This window comes from Zonotrichia leucophrys, chromosome 19, assembly GCF_028769735.1.
Source record: "Zonotrichia leucophrys gambelii isolate GWCS_2022_RI chromosome 19, RI_Zleu_2.0, whole genome shotgun sequence".
Classification (NCBI taxonomy): Eukaryota; Metazoa; Chordata; class Aves; order Passeriformes; family Passerellidae; genus Zonotrichia; species Zonotrichia leucophrys.
The window spans coordinates 5,030,231-5,051,481 of NC_088188.1; the positions used below are offsets into that span (position 1 = coordinate 5,030,231).

At 42.5% G+C, this 21,251-nt stretch overlaps 1 protein-coding gene across 9 annotated transcripts in view; it reads left to right on the forward strand.

Moving 5' to 3' along the window:
* The window catches only part of CUX1 (cut like homeobox 1), a 271,868-nt gene that overhangs the window by 194,357 nt on the left and 56,260 nt on the right, over positions 1–21,251 (forward strand). For 6 of the 9 annotated variants that reach the window (XM_064729544.1, XM_064729547.1, XM_064729545.1 and 3 more), the window contains 8 exons: positions 1,079–1,127; positions 2,128–2,224; positions 3,282–3,953; positions 4,901–4,966; positions 6,326–6,427; positions 8,627–9,453; positions 10,847–11,012; positions 11,672–11,728. In XM_064729544.1, coding sequence (XP_064585614.1) covers positions 1,079–1,127; positions 2,128–2,224; positions 3,282–3,953; positions 4,901–4,966; positions 6,326–6,427; positions 8,627–9,453; positions 10,847–11,012; positions 11,672–11,728 — 2,036 coding nt within the window. The remainder of the gene's footprint in view (positions 1–1,078; positions 1,128–2,127; positions 2,225–3,281; positions 3,954–4,900; positions 4,967–6,325; positions 6,428–8,626; positions 9,454–10,846; positions 11,013–11,671; positions 11,729–21,251) is intronic. The other 3 variants (XM_064729546.1, XM_064729549.1, XM_064729553.1) reach the window with 2 other exon arrangements.

Below are 21,251 nucleotides of genomic sequence, written 5' to 3' on the forward strand. Positions count from 1 at the left end.
GTTCATCCAGTGCCACTCCCTGCCATGGGCAGGGACACCTTCACTACCCCAGGTTATTCCCAGCTCCATCCAGCCTGGCCTTGGACACTTCCAGAGATCCAGGGGCAATTCCAAAACCTTTAATACATGATCCACAGCATTTAATGCAATTTAATACATGATTAACCAGATTGTTCCTGCTGACAGAGTTCTTGGTGTTTTACACATGACAAATGCTGTGTAAACACCATCTATATGTGTTTATGTGTTTTTCTTCACCAAATGAATGTTGTCTTTGAACAGTAAGAAGCTGAAATCATTTATTGCTTCAGTCTGAGCAAGTTCATGTCCTGCCTGCAGCAGGCTGGTTTTAAAAAAAATTATCCACCAAAGTACAGTAATAAGTCTGGATTCCTGTAAGATTCTGGTTTGCCAGATGACACAGCTCTAACTGAGAGCCTCTGAAGGGAGACATCCTCTGACCGCTCGCTATTTGTATAAAATATTGACAATGAGACTATCAGATTCTGCTCCTAATGTACTTATAAATATTTGGATCTTTCATATTTCTTAAGAAATACTGGGCCATTTTGTCTTCCCTTTGCCATAGAATGAGGGGGTTATTAAAATGAAAAACTGCCTTTTAGCCTGTAGTGCCTTGGTTGGGAGGATTATTTGTGCATATTTTCCTTGCTGGTGAGCTGGAGTTTATTCTGTAAAGTGCTGTACTGTAGTGGTGATTCCCCTGTTTTGCTGCTTTGCTGCAATTTCCTCATTCCCTTCCAGCTTCACAGATAAATTTATATTGTTTCTGACAGCTTAAAATGTTATATCCTTATTAACCTTTAAATTTACACTTTAAACTGGCCTGGTGGGATTGCATATGGAATGATTTAGATGATGCTCGAGAAAATTTTCTTATCCAATAACTGGTTTGAGGAGTTATTCTGTATTCATTAGGAGATTGTGTTACTGCAAGGAAGGTTGTCATCACTTGTGGTGTTACTGGAGAACAGGACATGATAATGTTAATGCTCATTAGTGGAGTTGTTATGAAAGGAAGAAATAGAAAATAATTTCTTTTTTCTGCCTTCTACAGTATATTGAAATCCATGGAGTTTGCACCATCTGAAAGCTCTGGTGCGCAGGTACTGAACTTACTTTTGTTTTCTTACCTATTCAGTAGCTTAGTTGATTAACAAAAATTTTGTCTTGCAATTCCTTGTTGTTGACATTGACAGTTTCCTGTTGATGTTGAGGCTTCTGGGTCCATCCGTGTTTTCCCTGATGTTTTCTTATGTAAAAAGCTGAACTGGACTTTTTTTTTTTTTTGCCTGTTAATTTCATTTAAGTGGTCAAGGACAAAGTGACATTTCAGCTGTGCTGGAGTGGGTAAACCAGAATATTGTGAAGTTGAGTCATTTAAAGATATTGGAGTTGTACGGGCAGCACACTGTGCAAGGACTTCAGCATTTTTAAGTATTTGTTAGCCTTGAAAATTTCTTTTCACAAAAGTAAACAAACCTTGGAGTAGTGAGAGAGCTCCACTGTTCCAGCTAATTAATCTTACTTCAGTTTAAAGGTTATGAATTAAATTCCTGTTTCTGAAATCCAAACTGAATATTGATATCCTGGGATTAATTTTCAATGGGTTTTTTAATGATCGAGGGTTAGATATTTAGGGGAGAGTAAATAGCAGGTTTCTCTGACTGATGTTATTTTGAACAAACTGTTTCTGCTGAAATGCAGCATGTCAAGGAAATGCTTAGCTTGGGTCAGTTGACCTAGAAGGAATAATATAATCTTAACTCTTGGTTTAATCAGATTAAAAGAAGTCAAACTGAAAGTGTGCCAGGACCATTTAAAAATAAGTAGGATTAAGAAAACATTCCGTTACACATCTCAAAATAATGCAGAATTGATGAATGATTTACAATGAAAATTAAACAGTGAATCTGTTCCGTGGCTCCCACCAGAGCCCGCAGTGATTCCTGCTGCTCTGTGCCCAGCAAATTCCCTCACTGCCATCAGAAACCAGTCAAACATTTGGTTTTTTGTTAATTTTTTTTCCCTCTGAAATCCTTTTGAGTGCCTGAGTGATATTCTCAGTGCTTTGAGAAACAAACCTCCCCCTTTGGTTTCCTTTAGGATGCATCCAAGCCGCTGGAGGTGCTGCTGCTGGAGAAGAACCGCTCGCTGCAGTCGGAGAACGCCACGCTGCGCATCACCAACAGCGACCTGAGCGGTAGGTCACCCAAATCCTGCCTCCTGTGGGTGCCTCTGCTGGCCTGTGGTGGGAGGGAGGGCTGAGTGAGAGCTGAGTGGCTGAGCTCATGCATGGCAGGAGGATTGAGGAGCAACAGGAGCACTGCGGAACGTTGGATTGCTGTAGTTTTGTAGGCTGGATAATGGAGTAAAGGTTAGTCTATAGAGGTTAAGGAAGAGGCATTACAGGCTGTACCAGTGTTTGAGGCTGTCTTGTGTTTTGGGAACAAATCCATCTCTTTCCCCCACACACAGTGTTGTGCATGTAGATCACAGTCTCCCTGTCTGATACACTTGGATATACCACCAGCAGGTCAGCTTGGGAAAGCAAAATCCTTTCTTCCCAGCGAAGTGTGTTTTTCTGTTTGGCTTTCCTAATGTGGGCTTTTACATCTTGTGTGCACATTTTTTAAATGGCAAGTCATGGAATTTCCAGATTCTTGAATGATGGTTTTTGCAGCTGGAAGAAAGTTAAAAGTTGCCACTGGCCCTGGGATTACTGAATTCTGAAGTGTTTTATGACTTTTAACTGAGCGATCTTGGTGCATCCACCTAATGGTTATTCCTTTATTCAAATTGGTTTGTTCCAAAATGTAAATGTTTGCTGCATTTGGGTTCAGTCAGGTCCAATGAGTCATATCTTGAATGAGAGACAACAGAGAGACTTGCTGTCTGTAAATGGATTTATTTAACTGTATCACTGCACTTCATGTAACTGTTCTAGTGTTAATGTCTGTAAGGGGGATTCTCCAGGCTGCAACATACAAGAAAGGTGCAAACATGAAATGCATGTTGTTTGTTTTGGGGGCCTTGTTTGGCTTAAAAATTTACAATCCTGGAAAAAAAAATTAAAATAAAAATTTAAAAAAAAATTAACCCAACAAATGAAAACAAACAAAACCAAAACTCCCACCGCCACTCCATTGGCCCGTGTCAATCTGCACTTTTTCCCTTTGCGGGGCAAACTTTGCATTTTTTTATCTTGGTTTTTCCCTCTTTGACCCCCCATAATGCATTATGTTTGACCTTCCTTGTAGGGTCAGCCAGGAGAAAAGGGAAAGACCAGCCTGAGAGTCAGCGTCCTGCAACCTTGCCGGCCTCCCCTCCTTCCCAGTTGCTCCGCAACGCGGGGGAGCAGGCTTCCAATACTAATGGTACACACCAGTTCTCACCAACGGGTTTAAGTCAAGACTTTTTCAGCTCATCCCTGGCGAGCCCCAGCTTACCCCTGGCCTCCACAGGAAAATTTGCACTAAACTCTCTCCTCCAGCGACAGCTAATGCAGTCCTTCTACTCCAAGGCAATGCAGGAAGCAGGAAGCACAAGCATGATTTTTCCAACAGGTCCATACAGCACAAACTCCATATCTTCCCAAAGTCCATTACAACAAAGCCCGGATGTAAATGGCATGGCCCCATCTCCCAGCCAGTCAGAAAGTGCTGGGAGCATCTCCGAAGGCGAGGAGATAGACACGGCCGAAATTGCACGTCAGGTGAAAGAGCAGTTGATCAAGCACAATATTGGACAGCGGATATTTGGACATTATGTGTTGGGACTGTCACAAGGGTCTGTGAGTGAGATCCTGGCCCGGCCAAAGCCATGGAATAAACTGACTGTGAGAGGCAAGGAGCCATTTCATAAGATGAAGCAGTTCCTGTCGGACGAGCAGAACATCCTGGCTCTTCGCAGCATCCAGGGCAGACAGAGAGGTAAGAGCTCCCCAGCCCCCCTGCTCCTCTTAGCTCCAAACATTCCAAACCAGGAGCTTCTCCATCCGGGGCTGTTTGTGCACTGCTGCTGCTGCTCTCACCCAGGTCAGGTGCCAGGTGCAGCAAGTTCAGCTCTGCAGCACTCAGGCAGGTTCGTATCTGTGCTTGTGCTTTTTTTAGCCGCTGGTTGGTGCCTGTCAGCAGGAGTGAGCAGCAGGGACACTCACAGCCCTCACTTGTCACCCCCTCCGTGCCACAGCTCAGCACAGAGCCAAAAGGGTCAGCAGCTACTCGGGGTATCAGCCCTCAGAAATACTTGGGGGTTTTTATTTGAGGTTATTTACTGAGACCAGGCTTTTGTTGTGTCTTGTGTGATTATGTTTTTTCCCCAAAGTGTTCTGACAAAATAGGGTAGGTGATGCATGAGATGAGTAATTAAAACACAATCCCAGTTTTAAAGCAGCTTTGCATATTTAAGGCAGCGATTTTAAGAAGTAACATGCATTTCATTGTGATTCATCTTAAGGCTGAGATTTACATTTCAAGAAACAGAAAAGTAAGTTGTTTATAGTCAAGAAATATTGGAAAGGACAGGCAGGGTTTTCCTAGATTTTGTTTAATTGGAAGCACACACTGTTAGATTTATAATCTGTTCTTCCTTTTGATGATTGTACTTGAGGGGATTATCTGCCCATCTTTAACCTCTTCATTTTTGGTATCTCTAGACATTTATTTATATCTGTCTAATCTCCTTTCCGAACATAGCTGTAATCTTTATTAACAAATCAGCCAGCCTTGCTTCTTCCCAAGTAGCCAGTTCCTCCTGCTCAGGGGCCCGAGGGGCCAGGAGAGCTCAGGGCCAGGCTGCCAGCTCCTCATGTCACACAGTGATGTCAGAGCAACCATCCCCTGATTGTTTTGTTCTTACCAAACTTGTTTTTCAACAGAGAATCCAGGCCAGAACCTGAACAGACTATTTCAGGAAGTACCGAAACGAAGAAATGGGGCTGAAGGTACGTCACAGGCAGGTGTTTTTCTTTGCAGTCAATCCCTAGGAAGTGGAGTGTGCTTTAGCTGTGTGTTTCCTTAAAACTGTGCAGTTTGATTCTGGCCTGGAATCTGATAGAAAAACAGACAGTAAGTATAAAACAAACCATGGGTTAGATGAACACTTTGCTTTTTCTAATTCTGCTGCTGCTGTACTAACGTAACCCTGTTTAGATAGTTCTTCCATCCCCCCTGCAAAACAGATAGAGAGAGAAGTGATGGAAGTGGCTTTATAAAGTCATCAGATCTATTGAAATGCTCTCTTTGCTATTTTTATGGTTTTGGAGGGAGAAAGTTGCACAGTTATAACATCAATTGCATACTGCTTGTGCTGCTCTAGGCTGACTTCTTTCTTCTCATGGGGCTTATGCTGACAAATTCCACTTTAATACACTGCTAAATTAGTGTGATGCTTAGTTCAGTATTACATATGAAAAAGGCAACAAGATAAGTGAACATCAGATCCATAAATTACCACTGAACAGGAAGTCTGCACATTTTTGTCATAGATTAGTTCCAGAAATTTTCTTTTAGTGAGACCAGGAAGAAGGAAAAACAAAGGCAGGTACATCAAAAGTCTGTAGTTATTTTGACTCCAGTCACAAATTACCTCAATTGCTTACAAACAATAATCTCATAATGGAAAATGCAGTTAAGTGCAGTAGCACTCACAGTTTTCCCTCCTTTTCTTCCCCTTAGAGGTTAAAAAACAAAAAGCAAAACAAAAAAAAAAAGAAGCAAAACCAAACAACCAAGTAATAGCTCTTAGCTGGAGAGTACTTAAATGGTATCTGCATTTAAATGACTCTTTCTCTTAATGTATTAACCTCTAGAAAGTTAAAAATTATTTTTATCTAGTTACTTTTTAATTCTGTTTTGGGCTGAATGTATACTCATCCTACTTTGCCTAGCAGCTGATGCCGTTTTTAAGTTGATTCCTGGGCTTATTTTTTTTAGCTTTCTTCCTTTCCCCTCTGGTTCTTTTCACTTTCTATTTCCTCTTCCCCTCAAAAAAAAAAAAAAAAAAAAAACCACAAAAGGAAAAGGAAAAAAGAATAGATCTATATGTTACCATAGAAAAGGAATATGTGACCTACTAGTTCTTCCTCTGGTGTTCTCACCATTCTGGGGCAGCTAGAGACAGGCACAACGAGGATATTTTGCTTTTATTATGTTCAGTACTTTTTTTATGTGATGTAAATGTTAGTAAAGGTCCTGTGCAAGTTGTGCTGGCCATGTCTCACATCCAGTGTGTGTTTGTGTTACAAAAACAGCCAAATAAGAGTTTTCCTGGTGTCATTAGTTGTGTTTTTTTCCCTCCCCAGGTAACATAACCACACGAATCCGAACCGCAGAGTCTGGCTCTGATGAAGCCATCAAATCCATCCTGGAACAAGCCAAAAGGGAGCTGCAAGTACAGAAAACAGGTACAGCCTCATTTTGTCTCTGCCTGCTTTTACTGCAGAATTTAATTAAAACAATTGCCATGAGCTTTCTGGTCAGTTAATTATATTCTTAAAAGATTCAGTGTAGGTTTGAAGAGGTTTTTTGGAGGTTTTTATTGTTATTTAGCGGAGTTGTTTCTGTCTCTGAGACATCCCAAGTTAAGGTCACTCATGGCATGGTGGGGTCTCTGCTCTGCCCTGCTCCCTGTGGGATTTCTGAACACCTTTATCCCTGGGATAGAGAGAGCTCTGAGCTCCTGGCTGCCCTCCAGACCTGCAGGAGTCACTGAGAGCAACCTGCAGAATCCTTTCTTCTCCCGGTTTGCTCCTTGGAAAGGGAACAGCTCCTGCTTTCTCTTCCCTTCTGTCTCACTCAGGCCCCAGGGACACGACTGCATGGGAGAGGGGCTGGATGGATTTGTTGGGGTGAAGGTCACAGTCCAGGCAGCAATTACCAGTCCCAGCACCGTGGTACATCCTGTACTCAGATAGGCACACTCAGTCCTGACTCTTAGATGATTTTATTTTTGGTTACAGAACGTATTCAGTGAATGAGCTGGCAAATCCAAAACGCATTCCCTTTCCCAAAAAATCCCTCTTAGCCTGAGATAAGTCTAATTTCTCATTATATGCTGTCATGTAATTAACATTTCTGTCTAGTCCATGGCCCTCTCAGCTTTAAGAGTTCCCAGTAGTGCTATTGGGCTGAAGTAGAAATTACTGTGCAATACTTCTGTTTCATTTTTTTAAAGTAAATACTGGTTTACAGTTTTGGATAGTTGTCTTTCAAATGAAAACTAAGTTAATCTCGTGGCAGAGTATAAAACACTAGTTAATATATGATCTAAATAATATGACTTTATGCAGGAAATTATTACATAGAGAAAAATATGGGCTTTGTGCAGGAAACTGCAAGAATGTTACTCAGTAGCATGTTTCATCCGAGAGTCTCAGACTTCCTTTCAAATATTAATTTGGCCTCAAAACTCCCTGTGAAACCAGCAGATAAAACAACAGAGATAGTCTCACTGTCTTTTTTTCCTATTTCTTAGCTTTTCATGTATTTTACAGTGTGTGACAGGAAGGAGTGTAGGGATGCAAATTCAGAAATGCATTCAGATGAGTTTTAGTATTACTGGAGCAATATACAATGTGTTGGGAATCTTATTTCACTTTGGGGCTGCTCCTTGCACTGTGGAGTTCCCTGCTCCCACCTGGTGCCTCACTTTGCCTGTTCTCTGCAGAGCAGCTTTCAGAGGAACTGGTTCCCAAGCACTGGGGACCTCAGTGCAGACTGAAATAGAAGCAGAGCCATTGCAAAACCTCCTGGCTCTGCAGAGATAATTCCCACCCACGTTCAGTCTCTGCTCATCCCCGACTGCTGCAGCACAGCCACCCAAATCCTGGTTCCCCACTGGAATGCTGCATTTGGGGTTATCTCTGCTGAAAGCACCTGGGACTCCATCCTAGAGCTTCAGATAAGGGAGAGGGTGATGCCCAGGTGTCAGCCTGGCTCTGGTAGAGCCGTTTATTTCAGTGGTTGGGACTATGGTACAAGAAATCAGGAAGCAGGAGCATACTTAGTTTGTCAAGTGAAATAATGATGATCATCTCTTCCTAAAGTTCTGTCTTTGCTGTAATTTGTGTGTTGTGCTTTTGAAGTTAAAAGGTCTCACCTTATTTATACTGTAATAGTCTGTCCAGGTGAATGCAGCTGTGTTCAGTTCTGAGTGCGTGTTAAATTCATTTGTGGAGAAAAGAGTGAAGTGAAAGGTTAAATAACTTTGTAAATGCAGCTATAAAATGTTATTGACCACGTGGGGGTGGGGGAAGAAGAAGTGAAGGGTTGATTTTCAAAGGCATTTATTTGAAAATTTTTACAATGGTGGAAGGGCAAGTGATCCCAGACTTGTGCAGCTGAGTCTGTGCGTGCAAACATCCAGCACTTTGGCAACTCTCAAAATTTTCCAGTGAAGGACTTTGGAAATCTTACATTATTTTGAAAAGTGCAAATCTTTGCTTAGTGAAAACTCCTCCCTCCCATCCAGAAATGTATTTCAGCCCCGTTTTTGGGTTTGTTTTTTTTTTTTTTTCCCCTGTCAGGGAAATGTTTACAGTAGCACGTGTTGAATATAAAGCATTTTCCTCTGTTGCATTTAGTCTTTTGGTTGTTTTTCATAGCTGAGCCGGCTCAGCCGCCTTCTGCCTCTAGCAGTGGCAATTCTGATGATGCAATTCGATCCATTCTGCAACAAGCCCGACGGGAAATGGAGGCACAGCAGGCTGCCCTTGAACCTGCCTTAAAAACACCACCTCTATCTCAAGCTGACATTTCTATCCTGTCCCCCAAACTAGTGTCTACACCTGCAATGTCTTCGGTTTCCAGCTATTCTCCTTTGGCCATATCCCTGAAGAAACATTCATCTGTCACTGATTCCAGTATCTCTGCATTGCAGAACCTCTCTGGGCTCAAAAAGGAGCCTCAGGAGGCGCCTGTTTTAGAGCTTCATGGAATAAGTGATTCTGCCCAGGGTATGTTGAGGCATGTTAAAAATGAGTTGGGACGTGGTGGTGTTTGGAAGGACCATTGGTGGAATACTGTGCAGCATGAGAGAAGAAATGCAGCTCTTCCTGAAGATATAAAAGTTGAGGAAGCCAGTGGTGGAAAAGAAAAGGTCAGCAATCAGACTAGGCCAGATCGTAGCCAGCTCCAAGGACCGTCTTCTTCCGAGTATTGGAAAGAGTGGCCAAACGCGGAATCTCCGTACTCGCAGAGTTCTGAATTGAGCATGACTGGGGCGAGTCGCAGTGAGACACCACAGAATAGCCCCCTCCCTTCATCCCCTATCGTGTCCTTGTCCAAGCCATCCAAACCTTCGGTTCCTCCACTGACACCCGAGCAGTATGAGATTTATATGTACCAGGAGGTGGATACCATAGAGCTAACGCGGCAGGTCAAGGAAAAGCTAGCAAAGAATGGCATCTGCCAAAGGATCTTTGGGGAAAAGGTAAAGAAGTGGTTCTCTCTTTGTTTCACCAGTGTTGTGATTGTGCCCTCTGCTCCTTACAGAGCCAGAGGGGTCCTGTGGAAAAATGGTTTTGCTCCGTGTGTGAAGTATTTCAAAACTCACAAAGTGTTAGTTTCCCTCTGTGTGGTAGGAATTGCAAGGGTTTTTATCCAGGGATTGGCTTCAGCCACTTGGAATTAGGAATGGGGCCCCGAGTTTAGAAACCTTGAAAGCTGAAGCAAACGTTGCTGAGACTCAATATTTCATGCTTAATGTAATGAATTCGTGGAATATTTGAGTAATGCCATTGTCATGACTGGAGAGTCTTAACTTTGTTATAAGCAAAGATTATGGACACGAGAGCATTTTTCCTCTTTCGTTATTATTTGGAAATGTGCACAAGGGCATTAAAACAAACACATGGAAAATCCCCTAACTCTCCTTAGTCTGAAGTCAAGAATTCCAAGTCATTTCTAATACCTGGTGCTCAGTACCTCAGTGTGCTCTGAGATGTTTTAGAGCAATGTTTGATTACAGATAAAGCTCCCTGAAGTTCTCACGTTGTGAGCCCTAAGCACTGAGCACGTGGGATTTTGAGGGTCCCTAACCACCAGGAAACCACTCCCAGGCTGTAAAAAGTGTTGGACATTTGTTGTTTCTTCTCCCTATAAAGAATTGAATCAATATAAAAGTGTAATAGGAGCTGGCATCGCACTATTACCTTCTCACTAAGATGTAAAATGAAAAGTCTGACCTCTCGGGGTCATTAAAGATCCCATGGCAGCTTTCATTAAGTATGATTTTTAACTCTTGTACCTGTGCTGAATACCAGGCAAGTAATTGCATTCTGCCTGTCTGAAATTCTCCCCCCTCCCCCCTGCATTCAGCTGTATTCTTAAATATTTACTTATGTGGAGCAGCCGCTGCTACAGGTGAAAACACACATCGTTATAATTCATCCCCCAAAAATCAACCAAATATAGGCCTAGTCTCAAAAGTCCCAATTATTTTTGTTTGAGAACAAAATACATGCCAGTCATTGCCTGTTTCATCTGCCTGTGTGTGCCTGGACTCGGTGTTTTTCCTGTTAAAACTGATGAAACTGTTTGACACAAAATATGAAAAGCATGCAAATCCCTCTCCAGGCTGCTGCCACCCAGATCCTACAGGAAAAACCCACCTTCCTTCAGAAGGCAACATGGCAGCAAGAAAAGCATTTCCATCTGAGCATCCACAGAAAACAGTTTTTATAATTGTCCAATTTTTACAGCTTTTATAATTGTCCATTTACAAACAATTTGAGCGATACAGTAAAGGAAACCAAAATGATTTAAATTCCCCCCGTTTCCACTGCCAGTGTGTTAACGTGCCATTCTTGGTTGCTTCACTTCAGGTATTGGGGCTGTCCCAAGGAAGTGTCAGTGACATGCTCTCCAGGCCAAAGCCATGGAGCAAATTGACCCAAAAAGGCCGAGAACCATTTATTCGTATGCAGCTCTGGTTGAATGGTGAGCTGGGACAGTGTGTCCTGCCTGCACAAGGGCAGCAACAAGGACAAGGTAATTAAAATTGCACTATGTTGTTTGAGTTGAGGAGGAGGAGATTTTTTTTTTCTTTTTCTATTTTCTGTATTTTTTTACTTTTTTTTTAAATTTGTAGTAAGCCAGCCTTGCACCAGTGCTGGTCCAGGCATTATGGAAGTGGCACCATCCCACCCTGGCAGCCCAGCCAGTCCCTAAGGGGATGTGCTGGGAATGTTTATGAACGTTTATGTGTAATTGATAAGCAGCAGTTATCAAGTTCCTCGTTAGGGTGATATTATCTAGGCATGAATATGACACACAATCCCAAAAATTTTGGCCAAAGAGCTGGAAAATGTTGTGCGCTGTTTCCTAGGGTTGCACAGGGGATTTGGATTGTTCCAGGGAGAATATCGATTGCTGTCTCAGGAGGTGAGCTGGAAAACTGAGCTTTAAAGGGGGAATGCTGGGTTGCAATGACACTTTTATTGTGGCTGTCTGTTCCCCTAGTACCTATTGACCCAGAAAAGCCAGGCTGGAGCCTGGCCTGGCTGCACCTCTCTGTGCCATCAGTTAACTGAGCAGCGAGCCCTTGCCGAGATCAGCACTTTGCTATTTGTTGAGCCTGCTTACTGTTTAGTTTGTGGTTTGGCATCTCCTTTTATTGTTCCCTGATTTTCCTCTCCTCTCTTATCTAGTCCTTCACTCTGTGACATCATTACAGGATTCCCTACAGCAGGGATGTGCAAGCTCAGGTAATCAGCTGGTTTCAATGATTTGCTCTGAAATAATTCTCTGTGCTTTTGTTGCGTTTGCTTTGATGCTGAGAGGTTTCTCACATTTTGTTGTATCATACAGGAGTCCCTTCAGTTTTTTTTATTAATGCAGTTAATTCCTCCTTCTCTCCTTGTTGCTATGGCAGATGTAGGGAGCACACATATTTAGCTGCATATATTAGGTAAAGAGACTCTGTCTGATCTTAGAGATCATTGGCTCTGTAAGGGTGTTTTTTTTGCCATAGTTCAGCTTATCAATGTGACATGTGACAATGGCTGTAAAACAAGCCCTTGGTTTGTAATGTGATCCACATACTGCAGCTGCCTCACTTGCTGGTAGGTTTTTTTCCACTCTCCTTTGCACAAAATCTGCTTTGTTAATCCAAAGGTGGGGAACAGACCACGTTACGTCTGTTTCGAGCTTCGTTAAATATTCCCAGCTGACCTTATTTTTTTCTCCTTTCCATTTTCAAAAACTAAAAATAAATTAAAAAGCAGATGCAGCAAAGCTGAGTGTCAGGGAAGTGAGTGGCTGAAGGCTTTAGAGATGGTCACAGGACAGGAGGGAGGCTGGGACAGGAGAGAACAGCTGTGTTCCTGCTGTTGGATACCAAACTCTACCCACACAGCCTCTTACCAATGAAACGCTGCACTGACGTAAAACACTCCAGAAAAATACCCGTGCCCTGCTCTGTGCTTACAGCCAGTGCCCTGTGCTGGAGAACTGCTGCATTTCAGGGCACAGACAGGGAAGGGTTGTGCTCTTCTTCCACCTTTCTGCTATTCTGAAATACTCTTTTTTTTCTGCAGCTTGCTGGCTTTACTCTAAATATCCCAGCTAAAGTGGTTTTTTTTCTCTCTACTGGGGAAACTATTTAGCATTCTAAAAGATTTTACTAGAAGAAAATTCGTGATGATATTCAGTCCACGTTTTTCTTAAGGAGAACAGTTGAAAATAAATACATAAAAGAAAGGGGAAAAAAAATGCCCCCAGTAAAAACAAGCCATGAAAACAAAACCAAAATGGGAGAAAATTATTTGCAATCATAGGGCTATTGTTACTTATAGCCAAGCATTTAGGGAACATGGAAATTTCCTGTGATGGTTCATTAAAAACATGCCATTGAGTACTTTTTTTGTGGCATCAATGCCGTGCAAGAGTGTCACAGTCACAAATGCCTGAGACGGCGTGGAAAATATGAGTAATTAATTGTAGCCATTTTAGGGGGAATTTGAAATCAGAGGAGCTGGGAAATGCTGCATTGTTATTGCTAATCTTCATATTTATGACTAGCTCTAATTATAAAAGATGGAAAGACAAGCCCATAGTATTAAAATCCAGCCACCCTCTGGATTCCCGGGGGGATCGCTGGGAGCTGAAAGTGATTTCCTTCAGGAAGTTCAGTTTTGCTGCTGGGATATTTTGTTCCCTCCCACACTCCCAGTGTCATTTGTCAGTTCCTGCCCTTGAGCTAATATTTTGTGAGGTGACACGTTCCTATCAGCTAATAAAATCATGTTATTGATGATTGTCCTCCTTCATTCCTTAAAGCCGACTTACAAATGAGAAAATGGGCTCGTGCCCTTTTCTACCTCCTCTCGGAGGATTAAAAATAGAATTGTTGTACAAAATGTTCTTTTCTTGGTGCCTTTCTCTGTGTGAAGGAATAAGGGAGGTTGTGACACCAGGCAGAACAAAAGAGCAAAAAACCAAGTTATTTGAATGAGGAAGGGCAGTTTGGTAATTTCCTTTTATTAGCAGCTGTTCTGTAATTAAAAATGCAGCAAACAGTTTGGAAAAGGTAATAATAATTATGCATTTGTGAAAGATCCATCACTCCAGGGCAGGGAGGAAAAAAAAAGAGAGAGAGAAAGCTCCAATTTTCTGGTCTTCTGAGACGTTTCCCAGGAAAATCAAGGCAGAGAAGGTTGCATACTTGTAATTTTAAAACAGAAATTAATCAGAACAATTTTGAAACGAGGAAAGGTCTGGAGCCTATTCCCTGTAATATAATTGGCTGGGAACTTGTTGAATGCATGAAGGGAAAGAAGTGAAATTAAACTAATACACTCAGTGGCTCCTGAGTGCTTTGCCAAGAAGGTCTTCAGTGTACAGAGTGTCAACATGCATAGTAACGACTCAAACTTTCATTAGCTGGGATATTTTCATTACTGTTTGGCTCTATTCTATCAAACTAGCAAGATTTTCTGGATTTCTGGCCCAGTTAGTTACACTTCTAGATCATGAAGTTTTGATTAACACCTCATTCATGAAAATCTCACCTTTTGTGCAGTAATTTTCTATTTTCACGTGTAGACAGATGGGCCCATCAGTGTTTCATATAATGAACGGATAAACATATATATATATCTTATATATTTATATATATGTTGAGATTGCAAAGGGAAGCCAAGCTTGGTTTTCTTTGGAAGCTGTAATAATGGATTTTATAAAAAACAGCCGTACCAAAATGACTGCCAGGTATATACCTGTATTTTCTCCCTGTGAGCTTCCCTCAAGGCTTGGTGATTTTGTGCAAGTTTCAGGGAACATGTTTTACACAAAAATGGTGTTTGTACCCTAGGTGGTCAAAAATAGTATTGCTGTGCCTTTTCTAACATTTTTTCTGTGTATTTCTTTCCACCTAAATGCTCTAATGCCCTTGGGTAAATCTGCCTTTTTAATGATTTATGTGTCAAAAGCATGGACCAAATCACATGGAAAAAAAAGTTGAATTAGTGTCACCCAACTGCATCAGCATTTTTTCCTGATGAATTTGGCCCTTATTTAGTTGCATTACTGCTGATGGGAGCAGGGGTGGGTTTGAACAGTTGCCATGTGCCAGGAGAAGGCTCAGATATTTCTCTAAATACTTGTACTGTGCACAGCTTTTATTAGTTGGTTTTATTTTGGGGGTTTGTGCTGCGTGTCTATAGGAGATTGAGACAGAGTTTCCTTTTTGGTGCCGTTGATTCCGTCCGTGGCTGCTCTCAGGAAAGCTGAATTTTTACATTCACTTTTTTTCTTTATCCTCTGTGAAGGACATCTACTCTGTCTATACTACATTAAAGGCTTGCAAATACTCAGTGGGAGGAAGCCGTGCCTTTTTGGTGTGTGTTTCTGTAAGGGTCGTCTTATGACCTAATGTGGAAATCTTCATTTGCCGATACAGCTGCGGGTGATCTCAGGGGATTTTGAATTTCCCTTTTGTTTGTCTTCCTTTCTGGGTATCATCCATCATTCCTAACCTCATGCTGCTTAGCAATAGTAACACTCATGGGAGTTGAAGAAAGGATTATAGCAGCATAAAATGGGGAGCTAATTAGAGCTTGTTTCAAAATCAGAATCTAGCTTGAGATAATTGCGTATTATCTGGTGGTTTAAAAACCCGAGATCTACTGTGTTTAGATCAACTCAAATATGCATAAAAGCTTTCTTTTCAAAATAACAACGGGGAGATTACTTCTTACCATCCCTTGGGAACACAAATCAGAAAAACCTCAGGATGATTTTGTGTTGTTATGATATTAACAGAGAGGTTGGGGTGTGATGGCAGAGCCAGGTATCCATTGTATTTTCATTTATGTAACACAGATTCCTGTAACATTGGCCAGTACAGAAGCTGCTGGGTGGGCAGGTGGTTAACTGTGTGCTGGGTGGATATTCCCATTTTCCTGGTACCAGGAGAATTCTGTCACAATGGAGAAACAAAGTAGGGAAGAGAGCATGTTTCAGGCTGGCAGCCCAAATTTGGGAACACCATCCTGATGTACTTCTGGGAAGAGCTCAGTAGCCTTGTGGTGGCAAAGGAGAAGCCCTCACCCCATCTCCCTGTGTTTTATCATCTTTTCTTGCATTGCTCTGGCTTGTTTGGGTGGGCAGAGCTGTGCAATGGTGCTCCAGAGCACAGCTGGGATTAGCACAGCAAGAGCTGAACCCTTTCACTGTGGCATCACCAAAGTGATTGGTGCAGTGATGCTGACAGACCTTCCCAAATTGGAGCTGGTTTTTGTTGTTGAATCAAAAAAAAAAAAAGAGAGAAAGATGGTTTTGCAGTCATTTGCTGGCATTCCAGGTTAATAAAAATGTATGACGTGAAATGTTTGTGGTTAATGTAGTCTGTGAAATGGAAGAGAAGGGAGATCACATGGCTCAGACAGCAGACTGCAGGAATTCTTGCAGTGATGTTTTGTGTGTGATGACCAATTACTGAGTCTTGGACTTGGGAAAGTTGTGGCCTCTTGTGCTAGGTGCAAATGTGATTTTGAAGTTCAAAGGTGAACTGTTACATCAGCCAAAGAATTACCTTCATGCTCATCCCTGGAGCACCCTGGCAATCCTGGTGAAGTTTCCACGTTCTTTCTGTGTGGTTTGGGATGGGGCTCAGGAGCAGTTGTCTGTGGCTGTGCTGATTTCAAACCATAGGGTATCAGTTGGCTCCTCATAAGGGCAGCTGTTGTAGTCTGTCTGTAACGTGTGTGATCATCCTCTGTGCCACTTCCCTGACATTTGGACCATGAAAAGCTCCCTGGCAGCCTTTCTGGTATCAATAAAACAGGAGAATTGCTGTCAAGGCACCTCACTGGGACCTGGGAATGCAGCATGAAGTCAGTCAGTGCCTCAAGTTGATTCTGAGCACAGCATTGGCTGTGATTCCTGGCCATCACCTGGGCATTCCTGCTTCCTTCTGAAACCTGTGCTGCCCAGGCTGCCTCCCACAGCCCTGCTCCTTTTCCATCACTGATGTTTGCAAATAGTCAGTATTGGTGGAGAAATTGCTCTCCTGGTTGTATTCTTCTCTGTCCATGGAACCACCCAGTGGTTAAAATTGCAGAGGATGACTTCATCCTTACTGTGGTCACAGCTTTGCTGTGAAAAGGGCTAAAGGGCTTTTAGAAGGGCTAAAATAAAGCACAAAATCAGGGAGTGAACACTGTTTTCTAGGCTGATACTTCTAGGCTGTGAGAGGGTTAAAGGGCTTTTAGAAGGGCTAAAATAAAACACAAAATCAGGGAGTGAACGCTGTTTTCTAGGCTGATACTCCTTGTGACTCAATTACAATGTTCCTGTTAATACAGCAAAGAGGAGACCTGTGCTGGATTCTGAAGGCAAATTTAATTCACTCCTAAGTGCAGTTATGGACTCCTAGCATTTTTTTTGGAGAAGTTTCCCAGTCAGGTTGCAGCTAGGTTTTATTTCTGTGGTTAATTTGGGAATGTGGGTCCTTGACACTCACTCCCCCTTACTGTGAGTTGCCCAAGCAAGCTCAAGTGTGGCTCTGCAGCAGCACAGCAATGCCTTACCCTTAAAGTCTTTCTTTTCAAAGAGCAGAATTAATAAATGAAGATGTTTTTTAAGCTGTCTGAAAAAAAAAGAAACTTTCCTGACCATTATTGCCTCAGGCTTCTCAGGTAGTTCACAGAGCAGCAGTTAGCATGAGAGCTGCTAAAAAGGAGATGTAGTTAGGGAGAGAAACCATGGCCATTGAGTAGCCGAGCTCTGTAAATTCCACTGTTGTTAATTTCATTACTTATTACTTCATTAATTACCAGCATTTTCCTTCCCCTCTGCGTGCGCATTCGGAGACGCGCATCCTCCCCTGGGGAGGGACCCTCACCCCCTCCCCGCTGCCAACCTCAAACCACGGAGGGGCTGGGTGGAAAACGAGGAGCTGAGAGATGGGAAAAGCAAATTGCAGCCTAAGTGGAGCAGCACAGACACCCAGAGAGGCCGGGGCTCCGCGGCTCCAGGCAGGGTCAGGAGCCGCGGTGGCGGCCGGGCTCTGTCCCCCCTGGGCTGGCAGCTGCACAAGAGCTTGGAAAGGCACTTCTCCAAAGGGAGCAGATGATTTTCTGGTGGGGATAGAAGACTCTGGCAGCTGGCAGAAGTTCATGTTGGTCTTTTGGCTGCTGGTGGTGAAAGGAGGGGGGCTGCAGGTCCAGCCCTGTGGGGTGGAGATGGCCACGGTACCCTCAGCCCTCCCTGGGCAACAGCAAATTACCAAATGCTCCTCCACTGGATGGAAATTACCTTGCTTTCAATTCAAAGAACAGATAATGGGCTATTTTCTTCCCAAAATACCGGGGAAAAGGTGTGTGAGCACCAAATGTGCAGGTTGTTATTTCCATCTTCTAATGGGGATGGAAATCCTCCTCACCCAGCAGCTCTGAAACAGGGAAATAAACAGCCTGTTCTGATTATAGAGTTACATATTGCTTGATAGCAAATCATTCCCAAGATGAAAAAAATAATATTACCAGAAAATTAATGTTTTCTAAGTTACTTTCCAGCCTGTCCTTTACATTAGGGTGTGAGAGAAACTTAGAAATTTGTCTCCCCTCATTTAATGCATGTAGGGTTGTAGGGTTTTTTAACTTGCCAACAACCTTCCAGAGAAACAGCAAATGAAAGAATCCAGTGATTATTTTAAATCTGATGAGAAATGCAACTTGCATTGAAAGCAAAGCAAAGTGGATTTGAGATCAAATTTAAATAAAAGTGAAAAGAGAAAGACAGCCAATTAAAAAGCCAATGAAAGGAGAAAATGCAATTAAAACAAGGTAAGAAAGGCCTGATAGTACATGTTCAGTATTTATACTAGTCAAAGATATTGCTGATGGCACCTTGTCACAGAATCACTGAATGATTTGGGTTGGGAGGGACCTTAAAGCCCATCCAGTCCCACCCCTACCATGGCAGGGACACTTTCCCTATCCCAGGTTGCTCCAAGCCCCGTCCAACCTGACCTGGGGCATTTCCAGGGATCCAGGAGCAGCCTCAGCTGCTCTGGGCACCCTGTGCCAGGGCCTCAGCACCCTCACAAGGAACAATTCCTCCCCAATATCCCATCCATCCCTGCCCTCTGGCAGTGGGAAGCCATTCCCTGTGTCCTGTCTCTCCATGCCCTTGTCAAAGCATCCCTGTCTGTTTTCTGGCATGAGGTGCTCCCTTCTGAGAGCCATCTCCCCTTTCCTTGCTGCTTTCCATGGGATCCTGGGATGGTTCCCACCCCAAGGAGGTGTGAGATGCACCACGGTGTAACCACAGCTGTGGTTAGTGTTTGTTTCTCTGGTTTACCCCTCTGGAACTCGGGTCCTAAAAATAGTGCAAGTTTGAACTGGCAGATGTTTCATTTGTCCTTTATGAGAGGACCAAAATTAGCCTCTCATTTGGCACCTAAATAAAGCAACTTAACTGCCTTTATGCGAACTTTGCAATTACTGTCTATTGAAGTTGCAACATTTTGTTGTGTTTGATGGGGAAGGGCATTACATAAGCAACAGCAGCACCTAAAAACTACCAGACCTTGAGAGAGAGGACAAATATCAACAAGCCCAACTGGGTTTTCTGGGGGAAACTGATTGGGATGATTGGTTGGAGGTTTTTTTACTTTTTTTGATCCAGGACAGGTGTTTTCCCTAATGAAGGTTTCATTAAATAAAAAGAAAAAAAAAAGGTGAAAGTACCTGGGAAATGCTCTGAGAGCTGTCTATTGTAAAGGTAAAAAACATTAATAAAAGGACAGCAATGGTTTCTGTAATTTTCAGAGAAAAATCTGCACAGAATGCCTGAAGCTGGGTTAGCAGTGGGACTCCCCAGGGGCAACAGAAAGATGTTATAATCAATTACCACATCATAACACTGATGTATGATAATTACTGAGTGTTCCTCCTGAGATAGTGCAGCATTTGGCTGGGATGCAGCTCTTTCATGGTCCACTGCCTGATTAATATGCAAATAATAGGCTGATTGCATGATGAATGCAGAAAATGAGTTCGCTGATAACGTGAGCACCGAAGCGGGAAGATGATAAATTACTTTTACTGACTGTCCTACATTAAGTACCCTTTCTCAACAATTTTATCACAAATTAAGTAAAGCAGTATGGAGAGATTATGAGGATGTGTAAAATAATGTACCTTAATAGCTTTTATAATATTGTTGCGTGCAATGTAAATGTCATTTTGTTTCAGCACTTTCCCCAGCACTCCTCCAAAAAAAGAAGGAAAGGAAAGGAAAGGAAAGGGGAAAAAGGAAAGGGAAGGAAAGGGGAAAAAGGAAAGGGAAGGAAGAAAAAAAGAAGGAGGGAGGGCAGTCATTAGCCTGGGATCCATCCCATGTGGACATTGCCTGTGGCAAGGGAATGTCCACATTGTTTAGTGGGGGAGATCTCTCTAAATGCAGTGCACAGAGCACATATGCATCCTGCTGCAGCCTCTGCTCCAGAGCACACACGAGGCTCAAATCTCAGAGGAGGGTGTGGAAATACCTTCACACTCAGGCTCCTGACACAGGAGGACAACAAACAGTCATAAAATTGGTGCCACATTCAAGCAAGTTGGTTTAACACATCAAATCACGAGGTCAGCAAGTCAGCAAAGGCACCATAAAATGCAGCAGAATCTCCTTGTTTTCCCTCTGGCTCTCCCTCTGTTTTCCAAAAGGTATTGTGCACACGTTTGTCTTGATTATACTAAAAATATAACGCTGTGGGGTTGTGGCATCTTGATTGATTGCTTCCATGACATATTTGTTTTAGCATTCAGAAAATCCTTAATAAAGCGTCTGCACACAAGCTGCTTTAATAATAAGGTTATTGAAAATATTTTCTAGCAGTTATTTCTAAATATTGATTTCTAGCTAAGTTACAGAAAAACAGAAAAATCTGAATATTAAGTAAAAGTTGGCAGAGTAGAGCATTGTCTTTTAAAGCAGCCATGATTCTGCCATTAATCACCTAATTTAAAATATAGTGTATTTTTAGAAATGTTTTTTTATAGGTTAAGAGTCATCTCTAAAAACAAAAAATCATAATTCACTTTTCAATGCCAAGATCCCACTTTTTGCTCAGGAATCACAGAATCACGGGATCATTTGGGGCTGTTGGCCTAACCTGGGCATTGCTCTGATGTTTTCAACTGTGTGTCTAAATCTAGCTAAAAAATTCTCAAGTTTCCCCCTTCTTTTACCCCCTGTGTTTTATTGTAAGTAATGCTTATGGTTACAGAGGCCTCATCTTCCCCCCAGGCTATTGCAAAAAATGTCCTTTAATTCTTCTCCTCTGAGGGTTTTCTCCAGGGATGTTGCTGTGTCAGGGCTTGGTGTGTTTGCTCCAAAGTCAGATCTCAGGATAAATTCCACTGGAATTGTCTGACTCCAGTTGTATCTTCCTGCACAGAATTCCAGACATCCTCCAGAGCAATCTGTGCTCCCCACTCCTCCTGACTCGGTAGAAGTCTGATGGTTTCACTTTATGTAGCATTAAAATAGGTCTTGGTGTAGCTTTGGGCACAACATTGGGATTTCTAAAACTCAGAGGTGTTTGTGGCTGCAGGTTTGGTGAAGGGAGAATTGGTTGCCCAACTTCTCCAAGTTTTAAACATCCAGCTGTAAATCTCTCCTCATGAGTCCATCACCAGCTCCCATCTTATGTGCTCTTTTCTCAACTTCATCTGGTTTCTCCAGCTCCTTCTGCTTCCCAGAGCTGAAAACACATTTTTC